The sequence below is a fragment of the Vigna umbellata genome, chromosome 7 (assembly GCF_029865625.1).
Source record: "Vigna umbellata cultivar VRB3 chromosome 7, Vumbellata_1.0, whole genome shotgun sequence".
Lineage (NCBI taxonomy): Eukaryota > Viridiplantae > Streptophyta > Magnoliopsida > Fabales > Fabaceae > Vigna > Vigna umbellata.
The window spans coordinates 26,916,990-26,930,128 of NC_142171.1; the positions used below are offsets into that span (position 1 = coordinate 26,916,990).

The window sequence follows — 13,139 nt, forward strand, 5'->3', positions numbered from 1 at the left end:
CTAATAAAAAAATATAAATCAAAACGTTATTCAAAACAAACATTTCCTATAGATAAAACCCATGTCAGAATTTATCTAATTAAAAAACCGTAGAAAATAAAAATAATTAACCAAAAGAACAATGCATATTAATTGTTTGCATTAATTAATATTTATTGAACCAATTGCGCTCATTTAACTTTTACACATAAGAAAAGAAATTCATGGCAATAAACAAGAACAATTTGGAACAGTAGATGTAACTGTTCCATGGGCATTATTGCAAGAACAACAGGCTGGCTTTTCTGGTAGAGAAGAAACAATGTCTATTTGATCCAATACGATGTTGTAGCAACCTGATTGTCCACAGTCGAAGGTTATAGCTTTGCCATCAAAGGATGTTCCTTGAAACCCTCTGAATGTCACCCCACTCACTTCTACTTCTTCATCCTGTTTTGTATACAATTCAAAATCCAACTTTAATAATAAACAACTTTTTTTATATAAAAAGAAAAAAAATTAAAAAAGAAAGAAGTTGAATAATTAAGTGAATACCGTTGAAGGATAACTGCCATAGTTTTTATCAATAAATATTGGGTAACGGGTTTCTACTAACGTTATTTCCTCAAAAGTGATTTGCTTTGCACAACCAATTCCAACCTGCAAAAAAATGGACAATGAGTCAAACATACATAAACATTTTCTAATTATTATTGAAACCACATTAAATAAAAAAAACATTAAATAACTTTTTTATAAATATTGTATTAAGTAAAATATTTAAATTTTTATAATATATTATGCTTGCATATTTTAGTTGAAGGAAATGATAGAAAATATATACTTAAGGTGGTAAAATAGTTGTTGGTGGAAAAATGTTTGAACCCTAATATTACTTACCGGAAACGTTTTGATTCTTGCTCCATATTTAGTTTTTGTCAAGCTGCAATTTCGTACATGTACTCCTTCCACTGTGTCATTCCTTTTTCCTAGGCTACCAATGCTGATTTATTCATTCATGTTAAAGTTACATTGCTAAATAAATAAAGATAAAAAAATATACAATATCAACCAGTTGAGGATATATAAATAGAAAACCTTATTCCATGGCCTGGTCCACAAGCAATCCCAGTAACATTGACTAAAGAGGAGCCACCACTAATGGCAATACAATCATCACCTGTTTGGAAAGACAATGCAAGTTAAAATTTCAAAACACTACATTGAAAATTGATATTTTCATGAGAAGAAAACCTTAAACTTTGGTTTACCAGTTTGCATAGAGGAATCCTGAATCAAGACGTTTTTGGAAAAAGTAACGTCAATTCCATCGGTGTTAGGGCTGTCAGCAGGAGCAGTGACATTGATACGAGAAAACGTAGCATCCTCACAGCCATGAACGTGTATGTGAGATTTTGGACTGTTGGTGACGGTGAAGTCATGAACAGTAAGATTATTGCAATATTTGAAAGTAAGAATCTGCATAATGAAAAACTTTAGTGTGAATTGTTTGATTTGTGGTTTTGTAGGAAAAGAGAGTTTAGAGTGTTGTAACTGATGGTCGTGGACAACTTTTGCATGGCCACCAAGAAGAACCAAACCCGTCTATCAATCCTCCGGTTCCGTCCACTGTCAGTCTGTCCACCTTTGTGATGGCGATCAAACTGTCCTTATTATCACCTACCCATGAATACTTCGTAGGTGCAACTATTTTCCCTTCAAGCTGCAACAAATGTGGGGAAAATTAAGCAAAGAAATTGAGAAAAATACAGAAGTCAATAAATATATATATATATTTCTTAATGAAACTAGATACAAGTTATGTTTCATGTTCGTTCGAAGTAATTTTGTATTTTTTTTCATGAATTTGTTAATGATAAATGAATTCTGATGTAAAATATAACTACTGAAGTGATATTCAACATGAGGTTTTCCTTTTTAGATTAGGTTTAGTGCATCCAATTGGGAGTAGCTTTATTGCTGAATTTTTTTTTAAAAAAAGGGAAAAAATGATTATAAAGTTCAAAAATAAAAATGTATAAATTAGAAGTTTTAATAAATGCCCATTGTATATATATATATATATATATATATATATATGTGTGTGTGTGTGTGATGTGGAACTAGTAACGTTAGTACGTATTAAATCACAAAAACATGGTATTTAAAAAAGTTGAAACTGCGTTTAACAGAAAAATTAAAAATTTATAAACAAAAATATTTTGTGAAAAACTATTTAAAATAAAAATTACATGAAAAATAAAAAGATTTAATTTAAAGTATAATATAAATAAAAAAATTGAATCTTTTAAGTTATTTTAATTTTAATTTTTAATTAAAAATAAATCATTAACTCAGGAGTCAACTATTAAAAATAGATCAATTTGATGAATTAGACAAGCAAACCAACCGGCAGGACCAATCTGTACGTGGGTGTTGATATTTGTGATCCTGTACTGAAAGACAACAATAATGTTAGAAATACCTTAATTAGAATAGTCGTGGCCTTGCAAGGACCCTTTAGAATTAGGGCAGACAACAAGAATACATAGTTTGTTGGAATTAGTAACGTTGGCGTCCCTTCTGCTCCACAACTACTTTCCCATGCTTTCGAAAATGCCTAACACCAAATATCTTATTTTAGGCCAAATCAAATGCTACTATACATCAAAATCACGTAAATAAAACTACAATTATATATGCTTTAAAATTAGAAAAAAAAAAAAAAGAGAAACAGAAACAGACTTACTGCTGAATCATCTGTTTTGCCATCTCCCACAGCACTAAAATTCATCACATTATAAGATGCGTCATTGCTTCCAAAACATGGTGAAATTAAAGCAAGAATCAAAGTGCAACTGATTAGGATTTGCATAATTTTTCTTACTTTTTTTTTTGTGAATTTTCTTTGGAAGATTAACACTTGGAGATATGACTATGGTGATTTGTTTTCTGTGAACCAAACGTGATGGGTTCATTATATATATACAAGGCGTCCATGAGAGATGTATAGGAACCTAGAGCAAGTACCCAATTAAAACTGTATTTTTTTAAAGCATACAAATTATTAAACATACGTCATAAAGCAATACCATTAATAAGAAATTAAATTCTTTATTAATATCTTTATTAATACTATTAAGTTATTAACTAGTTTAATTTAATTAAATTTAAAATAGTTTATTTTAGTAGTTTAAATGTGGGTGGACCATGGCTGATTCGTACGTCTGTAAGTGCCATGAACATTTTAGCACATTGTTTTGATTAAGCTTGTTATGGATAACCTGTTGTTTCGGGCAGACATTAATTTTCAGTTTTGTTTGACAATTATTTGAAATTTAGTCGTTATTTTTTAATTATATACATTATTTCTAAAAGAATAATATTTACAAAGTTAAAAATTATAAAATTAAAATATTATTTATTTTAAGTAAAGTAATTTAATTAAAAATAAGTTATTAAATACGATATTTTATATATTATAATTGAAAAAAAATTACAAAATAAATAATTTTTTATATGGGTGTCAAAGAGATTAACTCACTTTTTTATGTGTTTGAGTCGAGTTTACGTTTTACCGGTCAAATGTAAGATAGATCATAGATCGTCCTGCATTATTATTCTTTGCAAAAAAATGTTTCTTTTTTTAATATTTGTTTGATTTTCTATCATGGTTTTGTTTTGTTTTAACATGGTTGTGATGATAAATGATAAATTAACTATAACGAATATGCATAATTGAGATATTAAAATTTACAGTGATGTACAACGTAAAGTTTTTTTAATAATTTATTTTATGATTTTTAACTTATTATAAACTATTTGATATAATTTCTAATTTTTAGATTATTATTTCTAATTCGTAAAACTTATTTAACATTTTGCGTGTGTGTGAGATTGCCTCTTATATTTTAATTTCTTATTATCTATAATTTTTTTATCTATATTGTTACTTATTTTAATCTTTTAGACAATTCAGATTAAAAATATTTAACAAATTGATATAAATAACGTTTCTCAATAATATATATTTTGTCAACTCATTAAATAAAATGACTTGTCTAGTAAACCTAAACAACTATTAGAAAAACAGAAGTACTAAAACATTTATTAAAAATTTGATGATTTAAAAAAAATATAAAATTATAATTATAGAATGATATATTTGTCTATAAAAATATAAAATTTTAGTTTATCAGGTAAAAACTTATAGAGCTCATTTAATTTATGAAGCTCATTTATTAACAATTAGTTAATTAATTTATGAGTTACTTTTATTAAATTATTAAACACACTTGTTGTGATTTTCTTCATTAATATTAAATAATTAATTAAGTTATGTTGTTTATTTTCTTTATTCTACTTTTAGCATGAGTGCAAGGATTCTATAATAAACATTACAAGAAAACTTTGTAATCAATTTGAAAGATGATAAATAATTATTTATTATAATGACTAATTTAAATATTAATTTATGAACACTAAAAATACTGTTTAGTAAATGTTTTCCTTTTTTTATTACGTTATTCTAAAATTATTAATTTTCTTTGTTTAACGTATTTACATCATATAGGTATTGAGAAGAAGAATAATCACATATGAATTTATTGTCTCTCTTTTCATTCAAAGAGTTGGTAAAGAGGTGTAATATATATCTATTAGAGACCTTTGAAAAGGAAAAGAAACACCTTCCTTACAATAATATGTTTTTTTATAAATTAAATTCTATTGATGTAAATCTTATTTGACATTAATATTGTTTGAATCTACATCGGTCATTAGCAATTCAAAATACATTTCCTCAATAATTTCTTGTGTTCATTGAATAAGAAACTTAGCACTTTGACAATCAAAAGTACACTTCAAGCGTAAGTTTATTAATAATTTAAATTTTTGTGTACACAATTTAAATTTACTAAGTTCCATACTAGACACAAATTTCATTTTACATTTTAACTTTTAAGGAGTGGTTGAGACTTATTTGAGGTTGCATGGAACACATATTGCTTTAGAAAAGAATTTGCACTTCATTGAGCCAATTATAAGTAGTTAATCTTTCACACTCTTGAAATACAATTATAAAGTTTATGATATTTTGTGAATTTAACGTGTAGTGTTCACGTCAACCAGAGAGCTTTGACTGCATATATTATGTGATGATGCATACACAGAAAATCATATCCACAAATGTTGTTGACTCATAAAATTTGATAATTTCAACATTTTATAACCAACCTCCTAAGTATTTACGAGTATAAGTTTACTCAAAGTGTTCATTATTTGTTGCCTGTTTGAATTTTATGTTGGCCTATATGTGGTAGTTATTACATACAAACCTGCTATTTAAAAAATCATGACTTTTTATAATTCTAGCATTAATCAATATAAAATTAAATTTTTATATCGATTTGAATACTAGTTGGTATAAAAAGTCATGTTTTTATGTTGGTTAAAGTTGTAACCTCTATAAAAAGTGGTTCTTTCTATACCACTAAAAATGTTAACCAATATAAAGTGTCATACTTTTATACTAGTTGGTTAGCAAACTAATATAAAAAGTATGAATTATATACAAATTTATCAATCTCCTTATTTTTATACTAATTACAAAATCGGTACAAAAAATTGAATATTTTCTGTATTCAATATTTTTGTATCGATTTAAAAATCGACATAAAAGTCATTTTTTAACTAATATAATGCATAATTAGATTCTCATGAGCAATTCAGAGTGCATGAAACATGGTATTAGTTTTTTCATTTATTTAAAAAATACATGGTAATATTAAAATGCCTCGTCACTAAAGCCATTTTAATCTGTACTTTGGTATCAAATAGATGAATGCCTTCTTGAGATGTCTCTATTAGCTCTATGGCAAAAAAAATGTAATCAAAGTGTTTGAAAGTAAAAGATTTATTGAGAGAAGAGATGAGAGGGGTGATAGCAATAGAGATGATAATATCATCTATTAATGTGAAAATGGTAATATCGTTTGTAAATTTAGTAAAAAAAAAAGGATCGTTCTTTATTGTTCAAAATAATATTAATTTTTTATAACAATTCGAATACTAATTGATATAAAAAGTCATTTTTTATATCGATTAAAGTCTTAATCACCGTAAAAAGTGTTACTTTTTATATTAGTTGGAGTGCTAATTTGTATTTTTTATACTAGTTGGTTAGCAACCGATATAAAAATATGAATTATATACAAAATTATCATTATCTTGACAAATAAAAAAGATGTCAAGGAAAAGAAAAAAATATATAGCTATTTTCAAAAGTACTAATTAGTATAAAAAGTCATGTTTTTATGTAGGTTAAAGTTTTAACCTCTATAAAAAGCATTACTTTCTATACTAGTAAGAATGTTAACCAGTATAAAGTGTCATACTTTTTATACTAGTTGGTTAGCAAACCGATATAAATGAATAATATACAAATTTATTACTCTCCTTATTTTTATACTAGTTGCAAAATCAGTGTAAAAAGTTAAATATTTTCTATATTCAATATTATACTAGTTGCAAAATCAGTGTAAAAAGTTAAATATTTTCTATATTCAATATTTTTTACCGATTTAAAACCGACATAAAAGTCTTTTTTTTAACTAATATAATGCATAATTAGATCCTCGTGAGCAATTCAGAACGCATGAAACATTGCATTAGTTTTTCATTTATTTAAAAAATACATGGTAATATTAAAATATCTCGTCACTAAAGCCATTTTAATCTGTACTTTGGTATCAAATAGATGAATGCCTTCTTGAGATGTCTCTATTAGCTCTATGACAAAAAAAATGTAACCAAAGTGTTTGAAAGTAAAAGATTTATTGAGAGAAGAGATGAGAGGGGTGATAGCAATAGAGATGATAATATCATCTATTAATGTGAAAATGGTATAATATCATTTGTAAATGTAGTAAAAAAAAGAAGGATCATTCTTTATTGTTCAATATAATATTAATTTTTTATAGCAATTCGAATACTAATTGGTATAGAAACTCATTTTTTATACCGGTTGAAATCTTAGTCACAATAAAAATATGTTACTTTTTTATACTAGTTGGAGTGTTAATTCTTACTTTTTATATTAGTTGGTTAGTAAACTGATATAAAAAATTATCATTATTTTTACAAATAAAAAATATATCAGTAAAAGAAAAATATATATAAATATTTTCAAAAGTTAATATTTATGTTAAACTATTAATTTAAAAGGAAAACTATTAATGAACGAGGATGAATAAATAACCAATAATTAAAAATTGACTTAAGAAACAATTCTTTAACGTGTAAAAGGACCTATATAACCTAGCATTTGTATGAATGGATGATAGTACAATTTTTATAAATTAGTAAAAAAAGAGGGAAAAATTACCAAAAATTCCCTCACATTGTTGTCTCGTTCTAGATTCAGTTTGTTTTGTTTTTTAATGTTTTACTATATTCTTCGTGTTTTTTTAGAGTTAATATTATCAACTTTTTAACCCTCGGATTTCACGGTTGATTCATTTTAAGTTTGTTTGGTTTGTCATTGAAATAATGAAATAGAAAATCATAAAAGCAAGAAGGAAACTCTGAATAGAAGTTTATTGTGACAAAATGGCATTAAATCTTAACTTACAACAAGAAAAAAAATATAATTATTCAACTAGAGTCTAAAAGAAGATTTAACATGATTAATACTAAGAATGTCAAAATGATGAATTATTAAAATTTTAAAATTCTTGCTTATATATTTAAATTTAAATTGTTATATAAAATATTCGATTCGAACTAAAAACTTCTCATTCGAACAACTTATTACACTTTATGAATAAATTAAATTATAAAAATATATTAAAATAAAATAATTGATGTTGATGTGGTTTGTAGGTTGTATCTCTTAGTATGTTTTATTGTTTTTTTTTTCCTAGAAAGTTTGTGTATGTCATGCCTTGTGCAGTGTTAGATGACTTGGACAATGTTAGATGACTTGGACAGTTTATGTGTATATGATTGAGCAACTATCGTACATAAAAATATTGTACATAATTTAAATAAATGTACTAAGAAAATAATGCCGGGAGCTATCCATCATGCGTTGAGTCTGAGTGGCAATGTCGTCGAGTTAGAATTTATTATGTTAATGTGGTGGAGTTCATTGTAATTTTGGCTAACTATTGTTTGTAATGTTGTAGCTTTGGGCTTTTGAAGGACTTTCTTTGCATGATCATTCTTCTCAAAGGAGATTCCCGCACATATGGACATGGTGTCCGTTTAAGTCAAGGACCAAAAAAATATCAGTTTTGTTTCAAGTAGGAGATGTAAGTGTTTGAACCAGTTTTATATCGTTTTTTGAACTATTGATGTTCTTAATTGTTTAAGATTTATGTGTTTGATTGTGATAGGTAAATTTGAACTGGTACGTACATAAACTTGATCGTGGAGTCCAGGCCGTCCGTGCTGCTTTCCATTTGGATCGGGAAGTGAAGGCTGAAGGATCGAGGCTTGAAGGATGTAATGTTGAAGAAAAAGAAAATGAAAATTCAGATGATGACATTAGGGAAGCAACTGTTGAGGAGAGAATGAGGACAAAAAATATAAGAATAAGAAATGTGAATGCGAAGATTGCAGCTCTTACTCAGGAAATATATGACATTCGTCAAAATGCAAATGTACGAGATGGTCGTCGTGAAGAAACTACAAGTGCATGTGATGAAGAAGGTTGCAGTGGAGCTGGCGAGGAAGTTGTAGTTGCATGTGATGAAGAAGTTGTTGTTGGTGTTGATGAAGAACCTGCAGGTACATATAATGAAGAACTTGTAGGTGCATATCATGAAGAAGTAGCGGTTGAAGGAGCTGGAGGTTCTGGCATTGAACGAGTGGTCATTGAAATTGCTGATGATGAAGGGGATGATTACGATAAACCATTGGCGATCCCCCTTTGCGCAATTATGTTGGTGATCCAACCAGTACTGTGGATGTTGAGAAGTTGTACTACGTAATCAGCGTAAGAGACAGACCACATAGGTAATTGATGAGAATTTTATTTGTCATTGGTGAAAGGTGATGGTTTTTGATTAAATATTCTTGTTTTTTCAGGATTGTATCCGAAATAATTGGCCAGACCTTGAGCAAAACTTCATCTTACACATTAAGGCCAACCCAATACGTTGATAACATTGTAACTATATATTATGTGACATGGTTTTATGTTAAATGTTCATAGTTATGTTATTGATTTGTACAATTTTCATTGTGTTAATGATAATTTATCAACATTCATTATGTAGGTGGTGTTATTTGTTACTACTATTTTTATGTACTTTGAGAAAATGTCGTACGGTATTGTTAAGAGGATTATATTTAGTCCATTATACGCAGTAAATAATATTTTTTATGATAACATATATTTTATGGTACAAATTATGTGTAAGGCATTGTGGATTGATGAATTTGAAAATTTTCACAACACCATATTCTTTCTGATTATAGGAGACGTCCCAAGAATCAACATGTGCTTTTCACTTCATAATTACAACTCCTATTTGTGTTCTGATAATTTTGGACTTGGAGACATTGTCACAACTGACTTTGTGAGTTAGCTTTAGTTTGTAAAGATAATGTTTTCCCAATTTTTTGTGTTCATGTATTGACATTTGGTTTTCTTTGTTTGTAGTTGTTTATGCCATTTGTACATGATGATCATTGGTAGTGCTATTCAGTGAAACTTAGCACATTACAAATACTTGTGATTGACTCATTGGACAAGGATATCAAAGACTGAAAAAGGATTGTGTATGAAACTTAGCACGTTACGAACACGCAACTGCAGTACGGGCGACCGAGAACGACCCAGCAAGATATAATGAAGGTGAGCAGAGAAAGGAAAGTAAAACTCAAACAAAATGAAATTGTATTATGAAATGATCTCAAAAATCAACACCCTCTTACACACAGAAGTTCAGTATTTAAAATGAAAGCAACTGCCAAGAACAATTAATCAACAGTTGTCCTGTCCAACTAACTAACAGACTCGGCTTACAAACTAACATGGTTCTTGATGTCTCTATTGGAATTTTTATGTTGTTATAAAAAAAATTCTTTGAAATCATTTTTGCCACTGATTTAAGTGAAATAATCATAAAAAAAATTATTTATAAAAAAAAGTTAAAAATAATACAAGATAATATTAAATAAATGTAAAATAATTTTGGATGCCAAAATATCATTGTTTATGTATTAATATGCTAACGAGTCAAAAGAGGAAATTCCTCTTAATAATGTATAACTAAATTAATGACAATGAGTCACTGTAACATTCATAAAGAAACTCTTATTCCTCCTTTTCCAGAAAAACAACAATACTTATTGTTTATTACCAAAAAAGAAAAAAAAAACAAAAACCCTGCTCCTGATACATCATTTCCCGTACACATGTGTGAGGTAACATTGTTACTTCATTGAGATAAGGAGTCACAATTTGGAACTGTGGATGTAGCTGTTCCATGGGCATTACTGCTAGAACAAGCTGCTGGTTTTTCTGCTCTGGAAGATGTAATGTCAACTTGATCCAACACAATGTCGAAACAACCTTTTGAACTGCAAGCTAAGGTAATAGCTCTGTCATCCGCTGATGTTCCATGAAACCCTCGAAATGTCACCCCACTCACTTCAACTCCTCCTTCACTCTAATCACGCCAAATTCAATGCAACATTAATATATATGTGCAATCAAGTGAATTTTAGTGAAATACGATACAAATATGATATTAGAAATATATATAGTAATATGAAAGTAAAGTGAATACCTCTACACCGACGTAGTTTTGATCTATAAGTATTGGGTTGTAAGCTTGTGTTAATGTAATTTTCTCATAAGTGATGTTTCTGGCATAACCTGATCCATCCTGTAAGAAAATGACAACATATAAAATATTCTTTGTTGCATTCATCTCAATCATTACTCTTTTATCAGAAAACATATATTATAGCATGGTTTGATTTGAAGAACAATGTTACTGCCACCCTTAAATACCTCAACTGTCTTGATTCTTGCTCCATTTTTAGTATTCGTGAAGCTGCAATTATATACATAAACTTGTTCCACTTTGTCATGGCCATTGTTTTTACCCAAGCTTCCAATGCTGATTAATTCAATGAAGGAAAAGTTTTATAGATCAATGTCATGTTCATGTATCATTTTCATATAATTTCATCAAATATTTAGCTTTGAAGATATGGTTGATAATATATATAAACCTTATTCCATGGCCTGGTCCACAAGCAATTCCAGTGGCATTGATGTCAGAAGAGTCACCTATGATTGCAATACAATCATCACCTGTGTAGAAAGACAACATAAATCAAAGTTGCAAATGTAATAATAGTTAGAAATGAAATTTAAGCCTAACTCAATTTCATAAAACCGATTTGTATGGTAAAATTTGCATCCATTTATAAACTATAAATTGGTCTTAATAGACGTGGACTTCTAACAGTAATTCTAATAAAATTCTACTGAAATTTGAATAAGTAGATAAGCTGAAAACTTGGTTTACCACAAGCTATGTTGGAATCTTTTATCAAGATGCTTTTGGAAGAAGAAATGTCGATTCCATCGGTATTAGGGCTATTAGCAGGAGATTTAATGTTAATATTGGAAAATGTGGCACCCTCACAACCATTTATGGTTATGTGAGCTTGTGGACTATTTGTGATGCTCAAGGAACTAACAATGAGACCATTGCATGAATTGAAACCAAGGACCTGCACCATCCAAATCGCTAAACACATCATAAGATATTAAAAATTACTTAAAAGTGGTATGTGGATTAAGGAAAAGATCAATATATATGTAAATCATTATAAATTTTATTGTAAATTGTAGAATGCATTTAAAATTAAAATCTACTTCTTAAGATTGTATCTAAGTGCGAGTAACTCAACCCATGATAATAAGAATTGGATGGTTCGATAACGGTCCAATAACAAGTGGAATAGAAGAATTGAATGTCCACTTAAAACTCGTTAGGATAAACTTTAACCATGACTCTGATACCATGTTAGTAAGTGGATTTTAAACCTAACTCAACCCCACAAAACCAGTTTGTAAGGTGAGGTTTGCACCTCACTTATATATTATAAATTGACCTTATCTCTAATCAATGGGATTTCCAACGTGATAATTGATGTTTTTTGTAAAATTGAGTTAAATTTAAAATTTAAAAACATACTAGGTCAACAAGAATATGGAGCATGTTTTTATTTGCAAACCCAGTTATGGAAAATTGAAGTGTATAATGATCTAACCGATGGTCGTCGACAGTTGCATGACCACCAAGAAGAACCGAGGCCATCGATTAATCCTCCAGTTCCATCGATCCTGAGACCATTCACGTTTGAGATCCAAATTATCGGAGATTTATCACCTAGCCATGCATCCTGGGTTGGTACAATTATTTTTCCTTGAAGCTGCAAGTGATGAAAATTTAATAAACAAAATAAGAAATGTATTTAGTTTATTGTAAGAAATTCTTGAAAAAAAAATGGCCATGTACTTTTATAATATATAGATCTTTAATATTAACAAGAAAAAAAAAAGGAAGGAAAGACATTTGTATATGTAATAGGATCTTGTATTATAAGCTATGTACTATCTAAGTAAATTACTTGCAAAAGAAAAGTAAAGAATTTTTAAAACATATTGTATTTCATTAGTCTGTTTTCAATTTATATACTTTTATGCATTTTTTTAATATTTAAAAATTTTGGTTTTAAACTAATATTATAAAAAAATTAATTTTTTTTGTTTGCGATATCACTAAAATGATTTAATTGTGTAAAATTTGAAATTTTAAGATCATTATAATTTCTTACCTGAAAAGTATTAAAATGCCGGGACCAAAATAGTACTCATTTCAGCATTTATTATCACTAATATACTTTTATACAACTAAAAATATAGTTTTATGTTATATATTATATATAGTTATATGACATATTTATGCGTATCTAATTATTTAATGTATTCTATAGATTGAGAGTTATTTTAAGTTGTGAGTCTATATACACATTATTCATCTCAATTATTTGAAATCAATAATATTTTATTTTTATTTAAATTTAAATTTTATATACTTTAATTTATTCCATGTATTGTTAATAAATTT

The 13,139-nt window shown here is 27.9% G+C and overlaps 2 protein-coding genes and 1 long non-coding RNA gene across 4 annotated transcripts; 1 reads left to right on the top strand and 2 right to left on the bottom strand.

Annotated features, from left to right (window-relative positions):
- Positions 1 to 201: 201 nt before the first annotated feature.
- On the bottom strand, positions 202 to 2,854 carry LOC124841361 (putative polygalacturonase At3g15720). Of its 2 annotated transcripts, none has more exons than XM_088094509.1 (8): positions 2,729 to 2,854; positions 2,465 to 2,599; positions 1,535 to 1,702; positions 1,251 to 1,458; positions 1,078 to 1,159; positions 880 to 982; positions 535 to 639; positions 202 to 429 (listed from the first exon to the last, which is right to left on the bottom strand). In XM_088094509.1, the coding sequence occupies exons 1-8, from the start codon at positions 2,852 to 2,854 to the stop codon at positions 202 to 204; spliced, it is 1,155 nt and encodes a 384-aa protein (XP_087950635.1). The 2 variants fall into 2 exon arrangements, with proteins under 2 accessions (XP_087950635.1, XP_087950634.1); XM_088094508.1 differs by having other exon boundaries at positions 202 to 456.
- A 5,092-nt stretch (positions 2,855 to 7,946) lies between these two features.
- LOC148195608 (uncharacterized) lies at positions 7,947 to 9,191 on the top strand. Its single transcript, XR_015781042.1, has 2 exons — positions 7,947 to 8,997; positions 9,070 to 9,191. It is a non-coding gene; the product is annotated as an uncharacterized LOC148195608 (long non-coding RNA).
- An 868-nt stretch (positions 9,192 to 10,059) lies between these two features.
- On the bottom strand, positions 10,060 to 12,450 carry LOC148195609 (putative polygalacturonase At3g15720; the record flags this gene model as incomplete). Its single annotated transcript, XM_088095256.1, has 6 exons — positions 10,060 to 10,658; positions 10,779 to 10,877; positions 11,006 to 11,114; positions 11,230 to 11,311; positions 11,529 to 11,736; positions 12,280 to 12,450. Coding segments are annotated over 6 exons (900 nt in total), but the record flags the coding sequence as incomplete, so codon positions are not given.
- Between the last annotated feature and the right edge of the window lie 689 nt (positions 12,451 to 13,139).

What these genes read in the sequence shown, in the direction of transcription:
- LOC124841361 (XM_088094508.1), bottom strand. Translation starts at nt 2,854, where the DNA reads ATGCAAATCCTAATCAGTTGCACTTTGATTCTTGCTTTAATTTCACCA. An exon ending in GCAAAACAGATGATTCAGCA is followed by an intron (nt 2,600 to 2,728) that starts GTAAGTCTGTTT and finishes ATTTGGTGTTAG; the next exon opens with GCATTTTCGAAAGCATGGGA. An exon ending in CAAGAATCAAAACGTTTCCG is followed by an intron (nt 640 to 879) that starts GTAAGTAATATT and finishes ATTTTTTTGCAG; the next exon opens with GTTGGAATTGGTTGTGCAAA.